At 39.2% G+C, this 27,549-nt stretch overlaps 2 protein-coding genes across 9 annotated transcripts; one reads left to right on the forward strand and one right to left on the reverse strand.

The window, feature by feature from the left end:
• Positions 1 to 1,548: 1,548 nt before the first annotated feature.
• lsr (lipolysis stimulated lipoprotein receptor) lies at positions 1,549 to 12,991 on the reverse strand. 8 transcript variants are annotated; one of them, XM_017696885.2, is made up of 11 exons: positions 12,776 to 12,991; positions 9,797 to 10,123; positions 7,639 to 7,758; positions 7,238 to 7,294; positions 6,244 to 6,390; positions 5,662 to 5,859; positions 5,486 to 5,542; positions 5,176 to 5,289; positions 4,463 to 4,778; positions 2,549 to 3,002; positions 1,549 to 2,335 (listed from the first exon to the last, which is right to left on the reverse strand). In XM_017696885.2, exons 1-11 carry the CDS (start codon positions 12,816 to 12,818, stop codon positions 2,300 to 2,302), a joined length of 1,869 nt encoding a protein of 622 aa, XP_017552374.1. In that variant the 5' UTR covers positions 12,819 to 12,991; the 3' UTR covers positions 1,549 to 2,299. The 8 variants fall into 8 exon arrangements, with proteins under 8 accessions (XP_017552374.1, XP_017552373.1, XP_017552372.1 ...); XM_017696884.2 differs by having other exon boundaries at positions 4,463 to 4,781; XM_017696883.2 differs by having other exon boundaries at positions 5,161 to 5,289.
• Positions 12,992 to 16,397: 3,406 nt separating this feature from the next.
• On the forward strand, positions 16,398 to 24,195 carry tmem106ba (transmembrane protein 106Ba). Its single transcript, XM_017696889.2, has 8 exons — positions 16,398 to 16,629; positions 17,495 to 17,693; positions 18,021 to 18,084; positions 18,515 to 18,674; positions 19,221 to 19,361; positions 21,031 to 21,080; positions 21,187 to 21,240; positions 23,063 to 24,195. The coding sequence occupies exons 2-8, from the start codon at positions 17,507 to 17,509 to the stop codon at positions 23,181 to 23,183; spliced, it is 777 nt and encodes a 258-aa protein (XP_017552378.1). The 5' UTR covers positions 16,398 to 16,629; positions 17,495 to 17,506; the 3' UTR covers positions 23,184 to 24,195.
• The last annotated feature ends 3,354 nt before the right edge of the window (positions 24,196 to 27,549 follow it).

Consider the following 27,549-nt stretch of genomic DNA (forward strand, 5'->3'; position numbering starts at 1 on the left):
ATTTGGTCCAACATGAGTCCATGGAACTCTTCTAAGCCAGTGTTGGCAGTGTGATGGCCCCAGTGGTGTGGTGAACCTGCAAACCTGTGCAGAGTCTTTTTTTTTTTTTGGTAGGGGGTCGGTCAAGGTCTCAAAGGGAAAAAGGGCAACCAGAACACAAATTAAGCACATTGCATGCATTTTTAAAGACAGTCAAATCATGATTCAGATGATTCAGAAGAAGAGAATTATTATACATCCTGACCAAGGAGGCTTTTACTCATCTGTGCATGTGCCGGTGTATCTGAATATCTTTGCTGATTATGTTAATGACATAACATGACTTGAGGTTTCATTGTTTCAGTGCAGGCAGCCGGCCTCAGCCCTAAGGGCAATCTTTCACAGCCTTTCACAGTAAGACTACAGCTGGCCAAATACACAACAGTACCTTCTCCACACGTTTCCAAAATGTCAATGTGCACATCCTCAGGTACACATACAAGCCGTGGTGCCTAATGTCCCACCTATAGTTGGCCACAGTACATAAGCTTTTCCTCTGCCAGTGTTGTGTCCTGGTTGTTGGTCAACTTCAAGGGATTTTTTTCTTGAGGGAATCTTGTCTGCTGAAGATGGCCAAGTGGTTATCAGATCTAATGAGGCTGTTGCCATCCCTCCTGTTTTATCTCTTTAAGAAACATCTTTTTGGGTAGCGTCAAGAGCAGCAGTCTGCTTTAAGACACCAGATGGAGGAAAGGTCTATGTGTGCATTTCTGCAGTTATCTTGGCAAGCAAAGAAGTTCTGGGGCTTCTGAAGCTGAAATCTAGAGATGTCTGTGATCTTCTGATAATATCTTTACATTGACAGTGAAGCTAAAAGGCCAGCAATCCTTCTAGTGCTACCTTCTGACTTGTGGTGTTGGTAGATTTACTCATCATCTTAAATAACCTTGTTTGAAAAACTAAAGCGAATAAAGAAAACCCGAGAAACAGAAAGACTCAACTGCAAAATGCTGGCAGTCTTCTACAGATCTGATGAAGTGTAGCTACGTTTCACTATTGATATATATAAATCACCCTAAAACCTAATCAAACAACAAAGTTGCTTCTTGATTATATTTGAGAACATGTTGGTTGACTTTAAACACATTTTATATCAGATGAATATGACTGGAATGCTTACTGCTCAACCAAGCTTTTCTTTTCTATTCCTGAGATGTACAGCTTAGGCTAAATAAATATATGAATAAATAAAAATCTTTATGTACTTCTATGAACTCACAACAATATCCTTCTCATTTCATCATGAGTCATTCCAAGGGGTTTCAGTAACAACACTTGCTTTCTCTAAACTTTTAGAATTAAGGCTCTTTGTAGATTAATTAATATTGGTGTTAGTCTCTAAAGCTGTTTATGAATGTGAAAGGAACAACATCCAGAACAGATCACTAACTTTGTTTTAAAATAAAGATTTGCACATCAAATCCTAAGTGGCTCTGCTTCCCTTGCTGCCGTTTTAAAAAAAAAAACGACTAATGCCACCTAGTGGCTACACATGAACACATACTCGTGTCATGTAGGAAAGATTTATTGCCAGATGATTTGTAAACCAATAACAAAACAGCTAAGACATCATAGCTGAAAAAATATACAACTACAGCAAATTACTGAAAATCTTTATGAAAATGTATGAAACAATTTACACAATCTCTGGTTAATTCAGAGGCAAACCAGACAATACGGGAAATGCACATTTATCACATTTCAAATATTAACATACAAGAGACAGCCAACAGCTTTTTGTATGCAAGGATCATTAGACATTAGCAAGGTACAGGTATGACTACGCATTGCCGTTATGGTAATAAACTGAGCAGCAAGGAAACCTTTATTATATTAAGTTTAGTTATTGTAGAAAAAAAATATTACAAAGCAAGAAATCTGAAAAGTTCTTTTTTACACTTTGTTTTTGAGCTTAAAAAGCTGAAACATATCTGTTAAATCAATTATTACTGCAGTCATCTGTACACCATTAAAAAATACTCAATTCTACAATGAATAAAAGGTGTGATGGACTCAAGAGTTTTCAAAATCTCAGTTTAGCAAAATATAGCTTTTTAAATGTAAGCATAAAAATATACAGATGCAAATTTTGCTCGTAACACCACACAAATTCATAAAAAGATTAAAACAGTAACAATACAGTAAATGAGTATGGCATCACACGCTCATTGTGATGAACATGTAACTGACACTGAAAGACACAAACTTACAAAATACATCAAATAAGCGTCTTGCTGAGAGAGCTCACTGAGCTTATGCTTCACACCACCAAACTCTCACGACTCACAGCCCCATTCTGTGAAAGAGAGACATTTTTTCAGACACAAAGCAATGCATTAGGTTGTACTATAAATTCCAGAAACTGTAGTTTCCATGGTATCTTTTGATACAAATACAACTGTCATGGTCTAAAACTATGGCGTATGAACCATGAGTGGTGTAAAGATAATAAAAATGAAAGCAATTTATAAACTAAAACAAAAAGTAAAGACAGGCATTAACTCCTTACCTTGCGCAGGTTACTCTTCTTGGACGACGCTAAGCTATCAGTATCCTCATTGTAGGGAGGAGGAGGTGGGAAGCTGCTGTTGCCACGGCGATCAGGGTTTCCTGCAGGCCGGGTGAGGGGGAGTGGGGGTGGCCCCCCTTGAGCACCCCTGTAGCGGTCAGAGCGATCACTGTCGCTGCCCAGGCGCTCGCGGCTCCGAGCCCGCTGCTGCTCGCCCAGTTTCTTCCTCTCCATAGCTTCCCGTAGGAAGCTGTCATCATATGCCTCTCGGCCTCCACGACCCCTCTCACGCTCCAGGTCCATCAGGTCATCACGGCTACGGCTGCGACGGCCCTGAAAGCCTACACCCCTAGAGTCACCACTGCGATGATCATCTGGGGAGTAGTCACGCCGGCGTCGATCTTCAAAGTCTCGATCATATCCACGAGCACTGCTGCTCCATTCATCACCCGAGCTGCAACGAGACATGGCACATAAAACAACAATGTGAACAGAGAGCAAATGTATATCTTAATCCGTTTAAAGAGTCCACAGTCTACATTTTTCTAGAATTTCACCCACATACTGCATTTGCATTTAAGACTGACAAATCGCTGCTGCTGGAAGAAAATCTCATCTTCTGTTTGGTTCTTTCAGTTTTTGACATAATTTGAAAATTACTGTTTGCCTTTAAAAATTACAAATAGTTGCCCAAAAATGTTGCATTAACTTACATTAAAAATAAAGCTTGTTTTTTCCCTGCTCCTGTAAAGTGACCACTTTGGAGATACAAGGTTTTCTTCCAATAAAAGACATGTAAATGACCTCTGTTCTACTGTGCCTCATTCAAAAAGCACCTCAGGCTGAAACACTCCATATAACTTGAATGAGAATTCACAGGGCTAAACTGCTTTTGGATGAATAGGTGGATGTGTATTGTGTCAGTTTGTATGACCTCACAAAAATAATGATTTTTTTTTCTTAGTTTCCATTTATGGAATAATATATAAGGACTAAGACTAAATATAAAACTAAAGAGATGGTTGTTGACTTCCGAAGAGTGTGAGGTGACCACCCCCCACTGAACATCACTGGCTCTGCTACGGAAATCATCAGGAGCAAGTTCCTCGGTGTCCACATCACAGATAACCTCACCTGGTCCCTCAACACCAACTCCATAGCCAAGAGAGCCCAGCAGCGCTCCTGCCAAGACTGAAGAAGGCTCATCTCCCCCTCCCATCCTCACCATGTTCTACAGGGGGACTGTGGAGAGCATCCTGAGCAGCTGCATCATCGCTTGGTTTAGGAATTGCACCGCCTCAGACCGCAAGACCCTACAGCATTTGATGAGGACAACTGACTCTTGACACTCTACTTGCACTATCTGGAACATTGCTGCTAACACTGTGTTTACACTGTTTTAGTACCTTGGTAGCTGCTGTGTTTATGTATGTCATCTGACTGCGAGATTCACGGATCACAGCATGTTAAATATCTCTGCACCTTATTCTCAGTACCTCATGTCCAGAATGAGTTGTTGGTGCTGCACTGTCCTGTCTATTTACTGTGTCTAATGTCTGTTTAATTGATCATATTTATTGTTTCTAGTTAAATTTTTTGTTTGCACACTATGTCTGCACGATCGCACTTTCTGTTCCTTGTTGCACCGTGTTGTTCCTGGAGGAACATAATTTCACTCCACTGTGTACTTGTACATAGATGGAATGACAATAAAAGCCTCTTGACTGACATTCCCATGCCATTTAAATCAAGTGAACTAGAAGTTTACTAAAATAAAGCTTAAAGTTCATGTGACTATCAGTTTAGATGACTTGTGGAATGAGCATCGTCTTATCTGAAACAAAATCATAAAAGCTATGAGTGTATAAAAACTAATTTATAGGTGAGAGTTACCATGAAGATCTCTTAACTCACCCTCTCCTGCCTCCTCTGTCCCTAGGGGAAGAATTATCATGGTCTCTGTAACGGCGGCCAATATCATCAAGATTATCCATTGAACGAGCACGGCCACGGCTGCCCACAGGTCCAGGTCCATGCCCAGGTCCATGTGCAGGTCCAGGTCCAGGCCCAGGCCTTCTGGGGTCATCTCTGCGAATGTTCTGTGACACACTGCTGATGGTACTCATGTTTTCGTCATCATACACTGTGGTCAGCTGTGGAGGTCTGGCACGACCACGATTACGAGGGTCACCGCCATCATGCAGGGAGCTGATCTCACTTAGGCTATCCACTGCTGGAGATAACGAGAGAAAGAGAACGGCAGAGAAATCGATAGAAAGAAAGAAAGAGGATGGGATGCGTGAGAGAGGAAGTACAGGTTTGAGTGAGTAGGTGAGTAAGAGAGTAATTGAACAACAGGTTAAGTGAAAAAGAAAAAAGTGAACAGAAGCAAGAAAAAAGGTAAAGACACCAAAAAAGAAAAATTTATTTTTTTACACCACAAAAATCACAAAAACAACCACCCTCTTCAATTTTTTAGGCAAAAAGTAAATGTAGGAGAAACTTAAGTATCTCCCAGATTGGCTTTTTGCATTCACCACCATCATTTCACAAAAGATATAAGTGATACCCCAAACAAAGTACAGGACAGACCCAAGCCCAAGATCACTCACGGCGACTGTATTTGCCTGCTGCATCTCCTGGGCGAGTGGGGTCCAGGTTGGCCAATTCTCGTTCCATGTAGTACAGCACTCGAGTAGGGTCCCCATTTTCATTTGCCTGGATGCGATAACCACTGCGAGCTGAAACACAACCAGTTTGTCCCACAAGCTAAATTTTACATGAAGTTTTCAAAATATTAAAAACATATGCAATATAACTGACACAGCCAGTGAAAACATTCAAACTTGATTTATCTGGTTTCCTGTTCATAGATCACATGGCAATTTATGGCACAGCATAATTTTATAAGCTTTAAGTGTTCTCTTTTACACTTACTCTGGCCTGCACCTCCTTCATGGTCATGTAGCAGTGGTACCTGAGATCCATGACCAACTACATCAATAAGGGTTAAAGATTAGAGAGCATTTTTACAAAAATCTGCTAACAAGTTATCTTTTTATAGAACAGAAATTAAAGAAGAGAAAAACACTGTGCATAAAAGGGGTACTCACCTGAACTGGCTGTGTCAAACTCCCTGCCATAGCCACTAGGGGGCACGCCAGTCACACCCTGTGGCATAGGAAGCATTGGGATGGGAGGCGGTTGAGCCCCCACAGCATATACCGGCTGCCCATACATGCTGGGGGCAAAGAGACTTGCTGCATACTGGCTGGGAACTCCTGCCTTCACTGCTTTACCAGCTTCATAGACTTTAAATGGAAGAAAACAGTGATAAGAATGTCTAATGACGTTCACCTTGACCACAGTAAAACGGATCAGCATGTGAAATTGGAGCTTTGAGTGCTATATAAAAGAAGAACAATGCTGACTTTATTGTTGGATGCTTTGTTGGATGCTCTGTGAAACCGTACTCGGAATGCCGTTCAGATCAGTATGCATTTACTATACACTGATTTAATCCCAGCTTTGTAAGATCCTTGCAGCTCTTTATAAATCAAATCAAAGAAACTGCACTAATTTATTCCTGCGTATTTTTAAGTGTAAAATTTTGCCTTTTATGTTGAAGTTGATTCACCAATGTTTGAAGGGACAGACGTAGCATGGAGGGTAAATGACTGAACATGTGTACTTACGTGCCCGTGGGCAGCAGCAGCGATCTGGGCAGCAGGGACAGCTCACATAACAGCAACATGTGTGAGGACAACACTGACACCAACAGATGCCGATCAAGAGCAGCAGCAACAGGAACCCGAGCACCACCAACACTACCAACAGCCAGTCTGAGAGAAATGGGGGTTAAGATAAAGAACAAGGTCAAATTAAAACTCACAAGTAATGAATAACTTGCTTCATCAGATACTGTCAGGACAGGGTTTATGAAAAGAGTCAACAATTTTTCAGAACTGCATACACATTCGTTCAGAACTTAAAGGCAGCAGATACAGCTTATTCTCCTTTAAAGATGTCTTTGAGAGTGGATGATTCTGAAAAATTGGGTGACTTGCCCTTAAAATAAATATTCTCAACAGAACATCTGTGTATGTGTTGTGCATACTGCTTAAACGGGAGACGCTGTAATGCCTCCAAATGTATGAGTAATGCAACAAACATAACACATCACAATGTAGTGCTGCAGATCAGGGAAAGAAAAAAAAAAAAAAAAAGCAGAGACAGAAAAACCTGTCCGACAGGTTGCCTTTAAAACACCACCAGTCGAGCTGCCACAAAAATCATAACAACCCCTCCATTCACATAAAAACTGCACAAAAAAAACGCCACAACATCTACTGTCACTATCCCTGATATGAAGCACCTTCCACAGCAACCTGTAGAGCTGTTCACTGAAGTGTTAGAATTTAGAAGCAAGAAACTGAATTATGTTGAGATCTTCATCAACCACAGGGCTCCTCCTGAAAGGGTCATTTTGCAAGTCCAATTTTTAAAAGCCACTGGCCAGTGCTGGTGCTTGCATGTTCAGAAACTATGACATTACTGATTTTTGAGAAACACCCCATGACCTTCAGTTTTATCTGTTCAGACAGTAGCCTCCCTTGTGAAGACCTCAGAGCAGATAAAAGTCCATAGCTCAAGTAGCCTTCTAGGACTACAGAGGTGCACTTTGTGTACCTTCCATGATCAGTAAGTCAATGCCAGGCAGCAGGTCTGTAGTATTTGACTTTCTCTCTGTGAAAGAACAACAAAGCCATAATTATTAAAAAAAGGCTCTGCTGCATCTACCCAAACATTAAAAAAATATATATTTTCCTCTTGAATTTCTGTAGTCTACAAATTCATTAAATAACAAGATGTGGCTGCTCAAGTTGGACCAACACCAGCCAGTTAGTCATCACAAAGCAAAAGAGCACTTCACACTCCCACATCCTCTATAATACTCTAAAATAACTGCATCACTCACCAAAGAAAACAACCAGAAGTGTACAGTGGCAAAAGGATGATTTCATAACAGAAGAATGATGGATTAGATTTTAAGTATACCTGTGGAGATCAACACAATCCATAAATCTTACCCAACACAATAAGCTCAGTGTAGTCCTCCCCATTTCCCGAGAGGTCCTCTGATGAAGCAACACTGCAGACATACACACCGCTGTCACCCCATGCAGTCTGTGCAATGTTGAGGTCCGCTTCTGAGACAGAGATAGACAAATGTGTGTCATACAACACATAACATGCCCAAGACAACAACTCTCACTCACACACACACTTTCTAAGCTGCTTCAGGGTCGAGGGGGCGGGGGCTGGGGGTGCTGGAGCCTATCCCAGCGGTTATTGGGCAGAAGGCAGGATTCACCCTGGACAGGTCACCAGTCCATCGCAGGGCAGACAGACACTTTCACACACTCACAACTAGGGGTAATTTAGCACGTCCAATTGGTCTGACTGCATGTCTTTGGACTGTGGGAGGAAACCGGAGAACCCGGAGGAAACCCACGCAGACACGGGGAGAACATGCAGACTCCACACAGAGAGGACCCCAGTGGCCCAGCCAGGGAATCGAACCCAGGCCCTCCTAGCTGTGAAATCAACTTGATTAACATTTTTAAAACAAGACCTAAAGCATACTTTTTAGTATTTTGAGCACTTTCTTTTTTGTCATTTGTTATCATATTTTAAGGATGTAAGTAAGGCAGCTACTGCTCTGTCTCACGTTTGTCTTTGTTCTATTTTATGATTTATTTGTTCATATTTATTTAATACAACTATCAATACCTTTTTTTTGTTTACCGCCTTCTACAACAGCTGTTGTCACTATAAGATGACACTAAGATGAATTCTCTTAGAGCAAGAGGAAGAAACTATGAATCCATGGAACCCCTCCACCTCTGGTGGACACTAGACGGCAGAACAATAATACGACAAGAGCAATATGAATAAAGAATGGAATATTGACTAATGAATATACAATAGGTGATAAAGGGGAAAAGAGGAGCAATTAGTCATTAGACAGAAGTATTTAGGTTAACCACTGAAAACCAATGACTTCTCTTAGAAGCCCATCAGAGAGACTGTAGCTGCATTTCCATCCAACAGATTTTTTAAAATGAATTTAATGCTTCAGAAAGGAAATGTAAATAGAAACTGACTAATATTTTCTGAATGTTCATATAACGTTCCCCATTCATGTTTAACAGAATATTGTAGGCCTATCACAATTATTACACAAAACATATGTATTTGACATGATCACAATTATTTGAGCTGACTGCAGTCATATTCCACGGTCCTTAGATTTCACCATCATATTATGCAGCAAAACTGAACTGGGTGCATTGTGTTGAGGCACATTACTGTAAATATAAGAATTTTATTAAAACATCACTGAATAATGTTTTTATGCTGTTTTTTGTATGCCACATAGCTAATTCTTCTATATTTAACAGGTATGCTGGCAGAATTAATTTTATATTTCACTCCAGAAGAACATGTAGCTTTGCTTAATTCTTTACACTAATTCAAAATTATGCAAAATTATGCAATTATGCAAAATTGTGCAACAGTGTTGGTTTGACAGTAAAACCAGTGTTAGCTACTAGATAAATGTAAATAGCAAGTAAGGTGGCTAATCAGCCAATTTGGTCACTTTTGACTTGTGTTTTAGTTAAATTGACCACAATTATGTATGACAATTAATCATCAGCTAAAATTACATATCCATGACAGTCCTAGAACATTTTTAATCAGTACTTATAATATTGCACAATCCTACGTTGGAAATTACATTATTATGTACAGCATTATCACTAAAACCCATTTTGATGGAAACAAGCTGCTGGGCAGCAAAAAAAAACAAAAAAAACATGCTTTATAAACACTTTTGACTTACTACCTACTTACTAATATGTTGCTGTGAAACCATATTATCATTCTGTTTGCATTTAGGCTCTTTTTAAATATCTCGTCCAGATACGTAACTAATGACTAATGCTAAAGCGGCATTTAACTGTAACTATTATCACAATCTTACCACTAATGCTACTAATCCTAACAAATCACTGCTGGTGTTGCATTATTTTGAAATCTTTTGAAATCTTTAAACCCAAGGTAAAGGCAGCTTTCCTAGAAACGTTCTTAACTGTAAATTGTTGGACGCCCAAAAAAAGCATTAAATCAAGGACCCAAACCAGAGTTCACATAGTCTTCATTTCAGCCCTCACTGATACTTACTGTTGAGGATGCTCATTTTGCGGCCCTGGTAATCGGTTCCTAGCGTGACTGCAGTCTGTTTAGAAGCCACGATGCGTACGGTCCTCGCACTGTCTGCACACTCAATGTTAGGGTTATAGTTGGGGTTGGCCTGGGCCAAGGTGTTCTCTGCACTTCCAGGGTTTAAGGCGGCTTGAATTGGGTCTCTGCAGAATGACTTATACTTCCAGGTGATGATAGGAGGCGATGTGGCTGTGGTGGTGTAGTCACAATTAAGAGTCACAGGCTGAAATAGGATGACCACATAGCGTTTCGTTGGACAAAAGACATTCACTCCCACAGTGAAGTCTGTAGGAAAAGAAGAGGCAGACGTAGTTAATATTGTACAAAATGTCAACACATGAAAAGTCAGTGTCAAGCATGGTTGAATGAAATTCAACATAAGTCAACAAATGAGACTCCTGAGTTTGTGTTTATTGAAAATCATTGCTTCTTTCATGCTTTGCCAGATAAAACCTCATCATTCCAAGCAGAAAGGGATTAGAAGCTTCTTTCTCCATTTGGCCTGTTTAACAAAACTCATTTACAAATTTGATATAATCCTGATGCTGTGCATTTAGAATACAATTTAGGTATCTGTCATTTTCAGGTATGACAGAGACGTGTTCCACATTACGGTGTTGCTATTTGGAATGCAAAGTCTCTGAAGCTCAATATCTCAAAATTGCTCAGAACGCATATAAAACCTTATCATTCCAAGGGGACGAGATGTCCAAAACCTTTGCTCCTTAGTTAACAACAATTCCACTACACAATTATTTCTTTGCAAATAGGGGATATAATGTACTTCTGATGCTTTCTACATTGGCCATCAAAGAATACATAAATCCCAGGCTTATTGTTCCTGTTTATGAAGGGTCAGCAGCTAGTCTCAGGATTTCTGTTAATTCTGTTATTGTCTACGGGCCTCAGATGTAAAGAGGTGTATTAGTTTAAGTGGAAATTAAATGCTGTTCATTATGTGTTGCTCAAGTAATAACAAGACAATATTAATAAATACATCACCAAACACCAGTTTTGAATCTGAAATAACTAGAAAAAAAGTGAGTCCTCAGAGGAACACATTATACTATATTGCCAAAAGTATTCACTCGTCTGCCTTCACACACATATGATCGAGTGACATCCCATTCTTAATCCATAGGGTTTAATATGATGTCGGCTCACCCTTTGCAGCTATAACAGCTTCAACTCTTTTGAGAAGGCTTTCCTCAAGGTTTAGGAGTGTGTCTATGGGAATTTTTAACCATTCTTCAAGAAGCGCATTTGTGAGGTTAGAAACTGACGTTGGACGAGAAGGCCTGGCTCACAGTCTCTGCTCTAATTCATCCCAAAGGTGTTCCATCAGGTCAGGTGCAGGCCAGTCAAATTCTTCCATACCAAACACACTCATCCACGTCTTCACTGCTCTAGAGTCCAGTGGCGGCACTTTAAACCACTGCATTCGACGCTTTGCATTGCGCTCGGTGATGTAAGGCTTGGATGCAGCTGCTCGGCCATGGAAACCCATTCCATGAGGCTCTCTACACTGTTCTTGAGCTAATCTGAAGGCCACAGGAAGTTTGGAGGTCTGTAGTGATTGACTCTGCAGAAAGTGGTCGCCAATTATGCGCACTAACTCAAACTTATTAATTTCAAAAAGATTTCTATTCAACTGATTTGGAGTAACAGGTCTTCTGAACACATAGCTACTCAACATGAACCGCCCCCAGCATAGCAGAACATGTAAAGTTACAGACAGCTGGCTATTATCTGCTTTTCCCCCTTTTTTGTATCACACTAATTGTTTAAATCCCCTGCTACTATTGTTATTTTTGCTATCTGGTGTCGACCAGAGAAGGATAGTTTCCTTTTTTGAGTCTTGGTTTCTCTCTAGGTTTGTTCCTCTTGCTCTTAGGGAGTTTTCTCTGCCACGGTCACTGTCGGCTTGCTCATGGGGGCTCACACCCAGAATGTGGTTTTTTTTTTTCCTTTTCTGTAAAGCTGCTTTCTGACAACGTCTGTTGTAAAAAGCGCTATATAAATAAACTTTGACTTGATTAGAGAGAACAGGTGAACTTATTGTTTAGGTATTTAGCATCATCTAAATGCCTGTCTTACCAAAAACTCCTGAACTACAGATTTCTAAACAGACATAAACAACCAAAGAAAAGAATTCAAACTGAAAATAAAACGTCCATACCTGTTACCATCAAGATGACGGCTAGAATTAAAAAGTGGCACATTTTTTGAAATACGGTCCTCTTCAACAGTCAAAAATACTTTCACCCAACGTTAAAAATAAAAGCATGAATGGAAACTCGACCACTCGTTTGGAAACTTCTTGCACAAAATTAACCTTATACATAAAGATATGACAATAATATAGAGTTACTTCTGGCAAGAAGAATAAATTGTTTCAATAAACTGCAAACTGATACATAACTTTAAAGCATTGTTACCGAAACCGATATGACTGCACTGCACATGACTCAAGTTTTGTGGAAACTGAGCTGTTGAGACATGTACTAAGCACCTCCCTACTTTACCACAACTCAGCCTTTTAGCTTTTAGGGATTCATTGCTGCTTGTGTTTAAAAACAGTATATTCAATTCGCGATTTAGTCATATGTTAAAGCCCTGTTTGACTTCCAACAGTGGAGCTTCAGCAAATTAATCCTGCATCACGCACCAATAACAAATCAAGAGTGTCTTTTCTATTGAGAAGCCAGTATAAGGCCAGTTTCACACGACAGTAAGTCATCATAACAGTAAAAGGTGTTAATAGCACCTTATATAGGCACCTGACACCACAACATGAGGCCTGATCTGTTATACTATAGTTAATATATTAAGCAATGCCTAAATGCCAGTCTTACCAAAAACTCCTAAATTATAGATTTCTAGACAGACATAAACAACCGGAGAAAAGAATTCGAACCGAAAATAAAACGTCCGTACCTGTTACCATCAAGAGGACGGCTAGAATTAAAAAGTGGCGCATTTTCTGAAACACGGTACTCTTCAACAGTCAAAACTACTTTTCCCCAACGTTAAAAACAAAAGCACGAACGGAAAACTCGACCACTCATCAGGAAACACGTATCCGAAGACCTCTCGACTCGCTCCCTCACACAGGTGAGTCCTCCATTTTGTCACTGTCGTGTTGTGGAGGTATGAGACTGCAACCTGAAACTTAGCAGGTGAAGCAGGAAGGTCTTATCTGCTCTGATAGGGGTTCACAGTGAAACCACTTCACATGTATCTCTGAATTACGAGGCAGTATCTTTCTAGTAGTTCTTTTAAAGTAACTGCTTTACGCTAGTTTGGTTCATCTCTTCTCTTTTCGGCATGTCTTTAGGAATTTGGACGTTCTGCGCTGACCGGCGACGCCCAACAGTCCTCGAAAGGAGTGAAGATGGTTTGGTCCTGTACACAAGCAGAAAGGTTAATAATTGCTGAAACAGTGCGACGGCGGTTTGGCGGCGAGAGGCTCAGTAAGATAACAGAATGGGAACGTAGTCTTTTATCATGAGGCCAGATTTCGTGTTCACCAAGCTAAGCGTGGGGGAAGAGAAAGCACTGCTGTATGTATTTAAACGCACTGTTAAAACCGTCTCTGCATGAGTTTTGGGGAAAGGTGTCCAACTACCTTACCTTTAATGTTCTTCTCAACCGTTTGGTGGAGCACATTTTGAGTGACTGTTCATTCCACCGAGTGCCTCTCGACCGTTTGGTAGACGTGAATATTTTTAAAATTGTGGGGTCGAGAAACACCAGTTGTTTTTATAACTGCCCCAAACAAGTAAAAAATAAAAATAAAAAACCCATTGCTTGCTTCTTGGTGAAGACATTAAAGGTTTTAGAAGGAAAGCCCCTGAGAGAAATTCATCAGTTGGCATGATTATTACATTGTGAAGTCTATATGTCAAATCATTTCTTGTTTTTGCATTCTTTACAAAACATGTTTTTACTCTGAGGTACACCATTAAATATGCATTAAAATTAAGACCATTGAGCAATTTATGTCTGTTACACTTCATTATAATGCTAGGAAGCCAGAGCAAACTACAAAGCACAGTAAAATAAACATGTCCTCCATCAAATAGGAAATGTGAATTTTGCATATTTGTTCAGTCATTACTAATTTTATGCAAACTGATGATTAATAATAATAATAAGGTTAGGGAACTGGCCCTGGTACCGGAAGGTTGCCAGTTCGATCCCCAGGGCCGACAGTCCATGACTGAGGTGTCCTTGAGCAAGACACCTAACCCCTAACTGCTCCCCGGACGCCGTGGATAGGGCTGCCCACCGCTCTGGGCAAGCGTGTGCTCACTGCCCCCTAGTGTGTGTTCACTAGTGTGTATGTGGTGTTTCACTTCACGGATGGGTTAAATGCGGAGGTGGAATTTCCCCGGTTGTGGGATCAAAAAAGTATCACTTAATCACTTAAACCTTAAATGTCTTCACCAAGAAACAAGCAATGGATTTTTATTTTTTACTTCTTTGGGGCAGTAATAAAAACAATTGGTGTTTTTTGACCCCACAATTTAAAAAATATTCACTGACTTTTGTTTCTAGCAGTATCTGAGCTCAGGACTGTCTTTTTCTCTAAACTATTGGTACCTAGCAAAGATACTTTCTCTAGTAGACAAAGCACTTCTTGTAAGTCGCTCTGGATAAGAGCGTCTGCTAAATGCTGTAAATGTAAGAAACAAAGCAATAACATTTAAATGATGTGTGCAACTAATTGAAAAGTAATACAACAAACCAGGTGTAACTGTTACATTAAAGACGGATCTCCAGCAAGATGACTCAGATCTTTAATAATTCAAACCAAACTTCTCATCAACGTAATATAAATTCACAGGAATCAACTTTGCATTGTGGCGGAGAGTAAGACACAGAGGAGGCCATGATCTGCTGCAAGAGAAGAGAAGAGCTCTTTACTAAACGCACCAGCAGGAAGGAACACCTGCAGAACACCGAAACCAGGGAAAGTCACCACTAGCCACATGTTTCACCCTGAGGCTAACCAACCCCAACCCCCACAAAACCCATACCATCTGACACAGAACAACACAGCTAACACATACACAACTAAAAACTTACAACACTGAACAACACAAATGGCTAAGGATATATAACGATCAAGACACTTTACTACTGGCACTTTAGCAAATGTTTCTGCAGTGACCGTTTCGATGATGACAATTTTAACAGATCCTGAGCAGAACTCTAGCAAACACAGCTTTAAACAGTTATACACATATATATATATATATATATATATATATATATATATATATATATATATATATATACTCCTCTACTCATATGGCGTGAAATAGTTTATTATTGATCATTGAGAATGACTGTCATTCTTTACAGTGGCAGCGATGGGAACCAGGAGTCATGAACACAGATAGAGCCCATGTTATGCCTAAAGCAACCAGTGGACCCACTCATCTTCAGAGTTTTTATATGCATCGTTTATAGAAGAAAAAAGTGACAAATTAGACAGCTTAAGTTTTATGTACAACACCCGGCATGTATCTCTCCACCATGAATGCATTTAAAATTCATTTTCAGGTCAAAATCTTATCTAAAAACATCTGTCTCCTATCATCAACGCTATGAACAATTCTAACTTGGTCATTTCTCTAGAGCAGCGTTTCACATTAAACCACTCTGAATGTCTTTGTTTACATGTAATTATGCAGAACGTTTTAAAAATCGGCAGAATCCACCTTTAAAAAGGATCAGTTAGAAGTACTTGATGGTAAATTATCTATACCTGGGGTGTCACTAAAAGGGCCATATTAAAAATCTGAACAAATCCGAAGGCCAGAGAACCCCTGTGTTTTATTGCTATAACTCGAGCTGACCACTGTTCAAAATAAGCAGAAACTTCAACAGAAAAATTATAGACACTTATATATAGACAGTTCAAATGTTGTATAGACAAGATTCTTGAAATATTCAAAATTTAAATGTCCCTAGGAGTTCTCTGTTTTAAACCTATCTATCTGCTTGAACAAGACCCCATAATTTCCTTGTTCATTAATCCTTGGGCTCAATTTCTGAGCTGCTGAGCAAAAGTAAAGTGTATATTGTGTGTAATGTATGTATATAGCATGTATAATATAGATTAGCTAGTGTGTTTGGTGATATGACTGGTGTGGAACTGTGTAGAAGTGTGTAGAACTGAGGTGTGTCCGCTGTCCCATAGACTGTTGTTGGAGCAGGAGAGTTGGAGCACATATGTTGCAGTGCTTGCTGGGGATTGTAGTGCATTAGAAAATTAAAACACTTTTGTGGTCCAGATAGGATTGTGTCATGGGCCAGGTCATGTTTGACTCATAGGATCTGTAGGGATGGGTGGGTCAATAATGAAGCATCAGTACGTTCCCTCCTTACAGTTCCTTTTGAGAATCAGTCCTTGCATAAAAATATTGATACCTTATGGCAGGTTTTGTCCTTATTTACCGTTTTTGTGAAATCACAAAAAAGTTGGGTTTTTTTTACACTTTTAAAGGGTCAGTGTCTGTATCGGTATCGGCATATTAGCACTGGCATTACTTGTTATCAGCTCGGAAATAAAATCAGTGGTATTGCTCTTCATAGTGATCCACTGACCTCCTCTAGGAAACGACAGTAAAGCAGGCAAGCCACAGAAACAACGTGACGTTCCCGGTCACGCCGCGCAGCAGCCAATAAGAAGACAGCATGGGCGTGGCGTCCTGAGATGAAGAGGGCGTCGTGCTGCTGTCAACACAGGGACGACCGTCTGAATAGCCGTAACAGGGAAGGTAAGAAGTGATCTCGGTTTGTTTGGTGTCCATTCCTCAGAATATATGTGTTTGTCACGGTCTGTAGTGCATGGCGTCTGTGTCTTCGTGCTCCGTCAGTCACATTTTAATGTGTGGTCAAGACGATTAGCTAACCTAGTTAACGTTAACTAAGCTAGTTGTTGCATGAACGCGCAGATCCTAACCTGCCGCTATCCACTAACCTAGTTACGTGTAGAGCTCCCTGTTCGCTTTAAAATAAACCACCTGACAGGAGAATCACGGGTGGTAGGTGGTCTTTTCTTTGGAAAAGTACACCGTGTTCTTGTTGACAGCCGGCCATAACTCCTACACCCTCAGGCCGACTCGTCTCCGGCTTTATTGTCCTCTGTTGTGCTCGTTAACTTTCTTAGCGCGAGCACGTGATGTTTTGGTCTGCTCTTCTGTTTGTCTGCTGACAAAGTAACGCTATAGAGTAAGGGCAGTTTTTGTGGCATTTATGCTACAACATGAAATAATTTGTACATCTCACGCTGACCAGAATAAGTGATGGAGATGTTGGGCTTCATCCTAATTACGAGCTTGCGTACTAACGAGAACTTCTAGCTAGTGCGGATAGTTTCGCGGCGGACGGCTTCTGTACATTAGATACGCGTTCTTATTAGTGCACAAGTACGTATTAAGACACAGCCTTAGTTTTTACTGATGATAAATCCCTAACTGTGGCTTTAATTAGTCAAAAACCTTGTTTTCCCTTATGTGGCTTTCAGACGTGGTTTTAGTATTCATGTTGAAAAGCTGTCTTAGTTATTTCATCAAGGAGTAGGTCTAAAAACATTGATGGCACATGGTGTATTTCGCTGATTGCGTTTCCTTTTTCTTATAGGATAAACTAGCCATGGGGAAGGCACTTTTCTGCTTGCCGAAGCAAAAATCTGAGGGCAATGAGGATCTAACACCAAAGGAGTCTGAGTCAGATACAGAAGAGGACAAGAATGATATTTCACAGTTCCCATATGTTGAATTTACAGGCAGGGACAGTGTTACTTGTCCCACTTGTCAAGGCACAGGAAGAATACCAAGAGGTAAGAAGTCATCTCCCATCAGCTCTTGTTTACTGTTAACTTGAGGTGCACTTGCACAATTCTTTATTAAATGAGCACCAGGAAGCTTGTGTAGACTGTAAGTTGATCAGTTGTATTGCATTAATTGATTTATGCTCCCAACTGAAAATAACACTTAAAATGGCTGTTTTAAGTTGCAGAGCACCAGAACAGAACGCCAGTGTTATTTTAGTACCAAGATAATGCTTACATGGTACCTATTAGTGTGCCTATAATTTTGTGAAGTTTCCGAAAGAGTGGCTAAGCATTTTAAACCTAATTTCTGGTATGCATTCTTTTTCTGCTCAGAACAAGAAAACCAGCTTGTTGCTTTAATCCCATACAGTGACCAAAGGCTGAGGCCAAGACGAACGTAAGTTTGTTCTTGTATAGTATGCATTTTTTTTTAAAAATGCTTTTTAACTTGATGAAAAGCATTGTTTCAAGTTGTGTAGTTAATGTATGACTGCAGTTACTTCAGTCATGCCATATAACTTTCCATGGCTCTTTGTACAAGTTAACGTATTTACAACCATGCTGACCATGGCCTGGACTTTGACTCATAGGTTGGTGCGCCAATCCTGTTCCCTGCCAACAAATTTATATTGGGACAGGTTTTAATCAATTTGATTATTTGATGCTAATATTTTTGATCACAATTCCTGAGTGTGTTATTAGAAAAGATGCCTCAGCTTGATTAGAGTCTTTATAATCCCTTTTCAGTGTAATTGAGCTGTATTATACTCCAGTTACCTTGTAGAAAGATCAATTTGACTGTAATTAGGACTCCTCTACTTTTGCAGAAAGCTGTATGTATGTTTGTCAGTCCTGCTGTGCCTCCTGCTTTCTGGCCTGGCTGTCTTCTTCCTGTTCCCCCGCACCATTGATGTCTCCTACATTGGCGTGAAGTCTTCATATGTCACTTTTGATACAGATAATCGAATCGTCTATATCAACATCACTGTAAGATCTTATATCTGTATGTAAGTTAGTAAATGCTGTTTTTAAGCCTTCACCTGAAACATTGGCCCACACAGGGTTAATCACTTTTCTGGATGAACTTTAAAGGTTGGTTTACACAGTGAAACTTTTGTGCAACTTTATTTGTTTGAAACCTACTTGAGAATAAATTGCACACCCTGCATCCCTGAAACTCAGCAGCTGCAAGTATTTTAACTTCACGGAATAAGGCATGCTGTCCAACAAAAGGTCAAATATTTAACAAAGAATCGTACACGGACAAAATTCGCACATGTAGTTATTTAAATAAAAAGTTACGATAAAAAAATACAAATGATAAAAATACAGTGATAATAAAAATGCTGCAAATATGTAAATAATACCTTGTGAATGTTAAATTGTTGCATGGGACTTGTGCAACTAGTTGCATGAAACTTCACCCTGTAGCTGTAACCAGCCTAATTTGACTCAGTCATGACAAATAGGCATTTAAAACTTTGATATAGTAAATTATATTTAAAGAATCTGCTTTTGTTTTTGTTGCTTTAGAACACTCTCAACATCACCAACAACAACTACTACCCAGTAGAAGTGACGAATATCACAGCGCAGGTGCAGTTCTATAAGACAGTGATTGGAAAATCTCTCATGAGCAACGTGACCACTGTTGTGCCTCTGGATATGCAACAGGTAGGTTATAAATGATGGTGTATTAATGTCATATTTCAGTTGTCATAAGTTTTACCTGTGATTTTTGTTCCACATATCCATGCATATGTGATCTTAATATATGATCACTGACCTTTTCTAGTCTGCATTAGCGTGCTTGTCAGCAAATAATCCTAAATGGAAAAAAGACGCTTCTACTTTGAGTGTTACAGCCTGTTTTTCCAAGATTAAAGTTTTTGCTTACAGCTAGCTGTTAATGGACATCTAGCTACAGTTAGCTAGTATGATCATGTTTCATGCACATGAAATGGCATGTTTTGGAATAAAAACATGGTAGTTAGCAAGTAGTTTCCACCTGACATGATTTTACGATCATGTTGGATAGTTTAAATGTCCAAAAACATGACATCAGTGACATTAAGATGCACAAAAGTTACTGTATTGATGCCTCATCTCCTGAATCAGCCATGATTTGTTGTCCAGAACATTTTCAGAACATTTTAGTAGCAGTGACGTACGTGTGGTGGTGCTTGTTAAAGCGATAATGCTGTTGAGCAGCCTTCCAGACATGGAATGGCTTCCCTCACAAATGTGCATGGTAGATTTTTACAATATGATTACATCAGTCTTTACACACATAGCTGCACTAAACAGTCTTTAGGCTACTTCACACTGGTTAGCTGATTTTATTACTTTAAGCATTTTATAAGATGTAAACACAAAGTATTAGACCTATAGCAAAAGCTGATATGCCAACAGCTAACAAAACACATTAAAACGAAGTTAAGTTGCAAGTGTCTGACCAGAAAGCGTGTTTTTCACCTGTTAAGCAGGCATGGAAAGTAACATGGTGTTAAGACATAACCCCCACAGCCCTCCCATGATGGTATTGTCAGTCCACGATGGGTTGGGCATCTCTAGCGGTACTAGATAACCTGGATGTTAGAAAGCAACATTTTGTTTTTTAGCAAAGTTTTAATCTTGGAACAAAAAGCTGCTTTTTGTTCGCCATGTACAAACTAAAGAAATATAAAAATCCCTATAGTATCTTAAGCATCATTGTATGTTAAGATTAACTATGAGTCTTTCTGAAATCAGATGTCCAAGTCTTCACTTCCTGGTTATGGTTGTGGCCTGAATGCAGTCACTGCTTTCATGCCGTGCTAGATAAGATTAGGGAGTGCCTTTGAATGGTGCTTTTCAGATCCTATTCAGAGTAAGTCATCACCCCAATGAGCTCTTAGTCAGCATGAAACCATGATAACAGTAGAATGTACACTGGAGAAGCAGAGTAGATGTGAATGTTCCAGAAATATTTTCTCACCATAGTAACAAAACTGGTTAATTATTTCACAATCCATTTTTGTAAATTCTAATAATAAATGAACAATAAAAATGTTTATTGACTGTTTATGAATTAGATGAACTTTTTAATGTTGAGGGATTGAAATGAGTTTCCTCAACATCTTTTGTGCTATGAGGCTTTTATTTAAAAGAAAAACAAACAAACAAACGGTAGTGTAGAGTAGTATAGTAATGTTTTTCCACAGCAAATGACCTTTGAGTTTTTAAAGCGCACCCTTTTCCTGTTGCATGCGTCTTTGTAATCAGACAACTGAGTGTTGAGTAAATACTGTGAATAACATTAAAAGCTAATCTCTGTTCTGAATCTCCGTCTGCTCCTGTTCAGGTTGACTTCTCTGTTCCTACTGTCATAGCCAATGAGATGAGCTACATCTTGTAAGTTTTCTTTTTTTTAAGTTCTGACTTGTGTTTATTAAGCTATATGTACTGATATGTTGTGTGCGTGTTTGTGTGTGTGTTAAAATTTGTCTTTGTTTTTCAGTGACTTCTGCACCATGCAGTCCATAAAGGTGCACAATATTGTGATCATGATGCAGTAAGTTAAGATTTGTTACCTTGAGTAAAATATATGGTGGGTAATATATCAATAATATATTAGGAGGTCATTGCTTGTAGAGATCATTACAAATCATTAGTAATTAGTTATTTTGTATGTTCTGAGTTTGTCAAATATGTTCCCAAAAATTTTCAGTGATGCCATGAAAGAACCATGTTTAGTTCACTAAAACTTTTCAGTGGTTGGTTCTTGTAAATAAAATATGTGAATGTGAAGAAACCAAAGTTATAAATATGATGGTTCTGTACTTAATAAAGTCTTTTGCTACAAATGTACGTCCAAGCAAAGAACTGATTAGGAACATTGTGCCTCATTCCCCAACCACTCAGAAGAAATTTCTTCTAGAAGCTCAGTTTCAAGAAGAAATCTTTCACAAAGATTCACCAGTGTTTTCCTATTTGGGATTTATTGTTTGGTTAGAATGAAAACTACACACTATTGCACAAAGGTGCGAGCAATTCTGCAGTTTAAAAACGTATCATAAATCTGTCGTATGACTTTGTTAGGACATTTTTCAAAAACTGTTCAGGCAGAATTTTGGGCTTCATGATAAATCAGTTTCCATGATGGACAAACAGTAAAGAGCTGCAATGACAGACACCCAATCAGTGTTTCTCTGGGTTGGGATTGAACCCTGGTGTCTCCTGCAGGGGATGAGTAACTTAATTATTCAGCTAAACATTTCATTTAAAAACACACAGCTCAAGAACTACTCCATCCTGAACTACGAGCCTGATTGCTCTTACACCCTGTATTTTAAGTATATGAGGTATAATTAATCAAAAATATTTCTTTATTCTCATGTGCTTGTATAAAAATAAATATGAATGTTTTTTGTAGAAAATGCTGTTTGGGTAATGCTGACTGTCTCAGCCTTTCAGTGCTTAAAAATGTGCTTGTAATTCTGATGTAAGCAGCTGTTAGTATTTCGTTTCTTTTTATTTTGCACAATAGTGAATGGTGCTGTTGTAATTCAGTATTTTGTTATGTGGCTATAGGTGAGGCAGTTTAGATTGTACATGTATTTGTCACATCCAGTCAGAGGCAAAATATTTTTATAATCATTTATTATTTCTTATATTGTCATCCTGATATCCTGCAGCTTTAATGAATGTTGCATTTAATATCCAAATTAGACCAATGCAGCCCTTGTTGCATCTACAGGCTCAAGTGATGTGCTGTGTCCAAAAAATGTAAAACTATTGTCTGCAATGAAGCCGCATACAACACTGCCAACATTCACTGACTACCAGCAATGTCCAATTTCTTGAAGTGCCAAAGCATGCTACTCAGCATTTTGTTTTTACTACATTAAATTAAACTCTCAGCCAGGTCACAAAAATGCTTGCAATTTACATAAAGGCAGTCAGTCTAAAGCCTTTAAAGATGACCACTAATCATCCGTTACCTCGGCTAACCTTGCAAGCCTTGTTGCGTTGTTTTTTCACCATGTATCTGGGTGCAAAATGAACTTGAGCTTCTTACTGTAACATATTTTGTTTGAGTTTGCTAGGTTTTGTATCTGCTATTTTTTTGCACCTTGTACTTGTGTTAATAGTTTTTAATAGTATTGTTAGTGGAACCACTCTGGCTTTGTGTCAGTCTCAACTTATCAAACCAAAGAAAGAAAAAAAAAAACAAACTAATTTTGTACTATTTTTGCCATATCGCCCAACCTTGAAAGGAACTAGTGTGTTGGTGTATGAGGAATATTGTTTATTTCTTTAGTTTAGAGACTCCTACATTTTGTTCTTGGGTTTATCATTTTTTTCACCTTCTTTTTTTCACCTGTGCCCTTTAGGATGACCGTGACCACCGTGTACTTTGGGCATGCCGAGCAGATCTCTCAGGAGAAATACCTGTATGTTGACTGTGGCACGAACACCACTAGCCTCAATGGACATATGATGGTGATCCAGTGACCTTCTTTCCCCTGAAACCAAACCCACTGACTTACTATGGTTCTTGCCCTAATCAATTTTGTGTGCCCATGCATGGTCATGTCTGAAAGACTGTAAGGTTTCGGTCAGAAGGTTCTCATTATGAACTTATCAGAGCAGGCTTCAGGGTTGTATTTGGGAGATAGAAGCATGGTAGGAAACGTAGTTTATGCCACAGAGTTCATTAGAGAAATATCCTCAGTGGCTTGTTGGTCCACTACTCCTTAGTTGTCCTTCACTTACTTTATCCAAGAAGAGTCTGATGTAAAGAGAGTTTTATTTTGAACAAATCACATACATGCAAAATGTATTGCCAGTTATGGACTGCAATCACAAACCAATAGGCTTCAGTCATGAACCACTACCATTTTCTGACCTTTACACAGATATGACATGTACAGAGAATGAAAATTTAATTAGATTTCTAAAGCAAGTGTAGAAGCCAATTTCCAGGCACAGCTATGAGTTATGAAATGTAAACTGCCTTTAGTGAAATATGTTGGTACATTACAAATAAAGGCATTTTATATTTTGTATATATTTTTTACAAACATTTCTTTAATGTTAAAAGCCTTTTAGTTTCAAAGGCATAAACAGAAGAGAACATGCATGTTTCAGTGACATGTAAAAGACATTTATTTTGTAAGATAAAAATTTGTTATGCGTAAAGGTACCATGGCTAATCAATTTTCTGTTGTGTCTTCAGCTGCCACCCTGCTCAAGTGTTGTTATATTCATCTGTTGTAACTGTATATAGGACATGTGCAGTGTTGTGAGTGATTTTTAAGTCCACATCATTTGTGAAGGGAATCTACAGACAAATGTTTTACTCCTTATGTCAGTTTTCCAGGATGGTCTGTTTACAATAAAGTCATGAACTATCGGTTGGTTCATACTAGTGCAGTATGAATGAATGCTTTTGATACGTGTTTGTCATTTGTGTAATTTGTGATAAGAATTTCATGAATCAATTAAAATAATTAAGCACTATGAAGTACTGTTAAGTAGCTATGCAGAACTGAAAATATGTGGCACCTGACCATCACACCTGTATGTGCTTATTAGACATCACATACCAAAATCATGGGCATTCCAATGGAGTTTCTCCCTCTATGCAGCCATAGCAGCCTCCACTCTTTTGGGGCTGCTAGCTACAATGTTTTGGAGTGCATCTATGGTAATTTGTGCCCATTGAGAGCACATGTGAGGTCAGGCATTGATGTTGGATGAGAAGGTCTGGCTTGCAATCGATGTTCCAGTTTATCTCGGATGTGTTCCGTGAAGTTGTGGTCTGAGATCTGTGCACTTCAGTTCCTCTACACCAGACTTGTAAATTGTCTAAAATGTCTTTGTATGCTGTAGGCCCCAACCCATTATCCTTCCTCCACCAAACTTTATAGTTGATGCCATGTGTTCTAGTAGGTAACATTCACCTTCTATTAGCCAGACCCAGATCTGTCTGTCAGACTCCCACATAATGAATTGAGATTCATTACTCCAGAAAACATGTTTCCACTGCTTAAGAGTCCAGTGGAAATGTAATTTACACTTCTCCAGCCGACACATGGTTTCGTGCATTGTGGTCTCAGGTTTGTGTGCAGCTGCTTGGCCAAGGAAACCCATTTCACAAAGCTTTTGACACACAATTCTTGTGCTGATGTTGCTTTCAGACACAGTTTGTAACTCCACACAGTGATACAACAGAACATAGACCATTTTTACACACTTCAACACTCTAAGCTGTTGTTGCTCCTAGATTCTATCGCACAACAATAGAACTTCCAGTGGACCAGGGCTGATCTAGCAGGGCAGAAAGTTCACAAACTGACTTATAGCAAAGCAATCATACGACAGTGCCACATTTAAAGTCACTGAGCTCTTAAATATGACTCATTCCACTGCCAATGTTTGTCTATGGAGATAGCATGGCTGCACTTGTGTTTATACATCTATTAGCAGAAGGTGTGGCTGAAACACATGAATTCTAGTTAGGAGGAGTGTCCATATACTTTTGGCCATATAATGTATGTGATAATAGTTTCAGTTCCTATCTCATACATGGATCATTTCCAAAGCTTTGTTTTCCTGTAGAACTCTTATTTAATGAGAAACAAACCTTTATGCACATAAAGCAGTTTCTTTAAAGAAATTCCAAAACATGGTGAAAAATGCTTTATTCCACTGGTGGACATTCTGGACTGTAGTCTCCTTAAATGTCTACCACAAAAATGCTCACAAAAATATTACTTTGGCTATGAACATGAGCAGTGAACAGTTATGTTCTATTTTTTCCAACAGAATTTCATTGCTCTATTGTTTTGTAATTGGTTTTCCATCTGTCAGACAAACAACAGGAAAGCCTGCATATAATTAAGAATCATATGTACTGAATTTACAATACAGGATTATGGAAAAAGCATCCATAAACATTGAATTCATAGTTGATTAGACACACACCCCTCTTTCACATAAATCTTGCATTTCAACAAGTAACGTGTCACATCAGTGTTGTTTATTGCCAGTCAAAAGTTTAGACACACCTAGTCAAAGAATGTGGAGCTATTTTCTACATTTTGAAACTACAGTTAAGACACCAAAATAACAACATGTGGAACTGACAAAATTAAAGCTATCTTATATTTATTTTTCAGCCTAGCTCCTCCTGTGCCTCAAAGCATCTTCTTAGCATTCTTTCAAGCAGCTTCATGAGGAGCCTCCAGGAATGATTTTCCAACATGGCTGTAGATGTGCCTCGTGCTGAATGTGCCCCATATGCTGAGTGCATGTTCTAGTGAAATCTAATTAAAGAGCAACCGACACAATTTGTGATTACAGAGAGCAGGAGAAGCAAGGGAGATCCTCCAATATTTCCAACATGCAGTACATTTCCAATAGTACTACACCACACCAAAGCCAACTTTTTAGTCCAGGCCCTTTGAGGGCCCCTACCAACTAAGCCCTGGGTAGTCTTCTCCACAGCCTGCAACTAGAATTAGCTGTTTGGCTCAATATTCACAAGCTCCATTGTTCTCGGGCGCCCCTTTAGTGTAGTAACGGCTGCCTGTTGAGATTTATTTGTCATTCCTGTCACAGATGCAGGCACCACATCACTGGAAATCTCAAAGATAAAGCACACTTCCCCTTTAAATGAGCTTCCCAGATTTTCACATTTTCTACATAATTAAGTGGTTAAGTTGTTTGATATGAAATGTGCGTTTTAGAGACACTGAGTCAGAACTGTTTGCAGTGGTGGTGACAGGAAACAGATATCCAAAGCACTGAATGCCTCCAAAACCTTTCTCACAATGTACAAATGGGATCCCTGATGTCTGAGATATTGTTTTACGATAAGGTTTTGGAGTGGGACATTTTCCATTCACTCTGAAGAGATATGTGGGGTGTTACAACTGAATTTATTTTGCACTTTTTATTTTTACTTTTTACCATCATCATTATTCAGCCAACGAGCTGATCAGCCCACCAACCAATTAGCACTCAGCAGCAGTAATGCTATCATCCTACTGGCCAAATCCAGTTTGACAGAAAGATGGAATACTGCTAAGTTTTCTTTACACGTTTTAATGGAATACATCCTTCTACTTTCCCCAATTAAAGGAATGTCCCAGATAAATGATTAACATGCTTAATCTTTCGGTTTTAGCCCCATTCATTCATTCCCAGTAATTGAGGACTGGCTTTAGCAATTTACAATCACGTTTTTAGTTTAATGGGAGAAATGGGAAGTCCATAAACTGAAGTCAGTGAGCGTGTCTGCAAAACAAGAAACGCCCTCACGTTTTGGACCCGCTCGCGAGCGCCTTCTCAAGTTATCTGATTTACTCGAAGCGGGTCCGAAACAAATAAGTATAGATGGAGCGTTTGAACAAAAACATAGTTTATAAAATTTTTAACATTTTAGTTTAAACTTTATATATATATATATATATATATATATATATATATATATATATATATATATAAATAAATAAACAAATAAACAAACAAACAAACTCCCGGAACACAGAAGAGCGTAAAACATGAAACACCGCTGTTATATTTTTAAGAGTTTTAAGAGTTATAAGAGTTTGATAGGGTGAGAAGTTCGGTCATCCGAGAGGGACTCGGAGTAGAGCCGCTGCTTCTTCACGTCGAGAGGAGCCAGTTGAGGTGGTTCGGGCATCTTGTTAGGTGTCACAGGCAAGTCCACCGGGGAGGAGACCCCGGGGAAGACCCAGGACACGCTGGCGTGACTATATCGCCCAGCTGGCCTGGGAGCGCCTCGGAATCCCTCCCAGGGAGCTAGTGGAAGTGGCTGGGGAAAGGGAGGTCTGGGCTTCATTGCTCAGGA

The sequence above is a fragment of the Pygocentrus nattereri genome, chromosome 17 (genome assembly GCF_015220715.1).
Source record: "Pygocentrus nattereri isolate fPygNat1 chromosome 17, fPygNat1.pri, whole genome shotgun sequence".
Taxonomy (NCBI): Eukaryota; Metazoa; Chordata; class Actinopteri; order Characiformes; family Serrasalmidae; genus Pygocentrus; species Pygocentrus nattereri.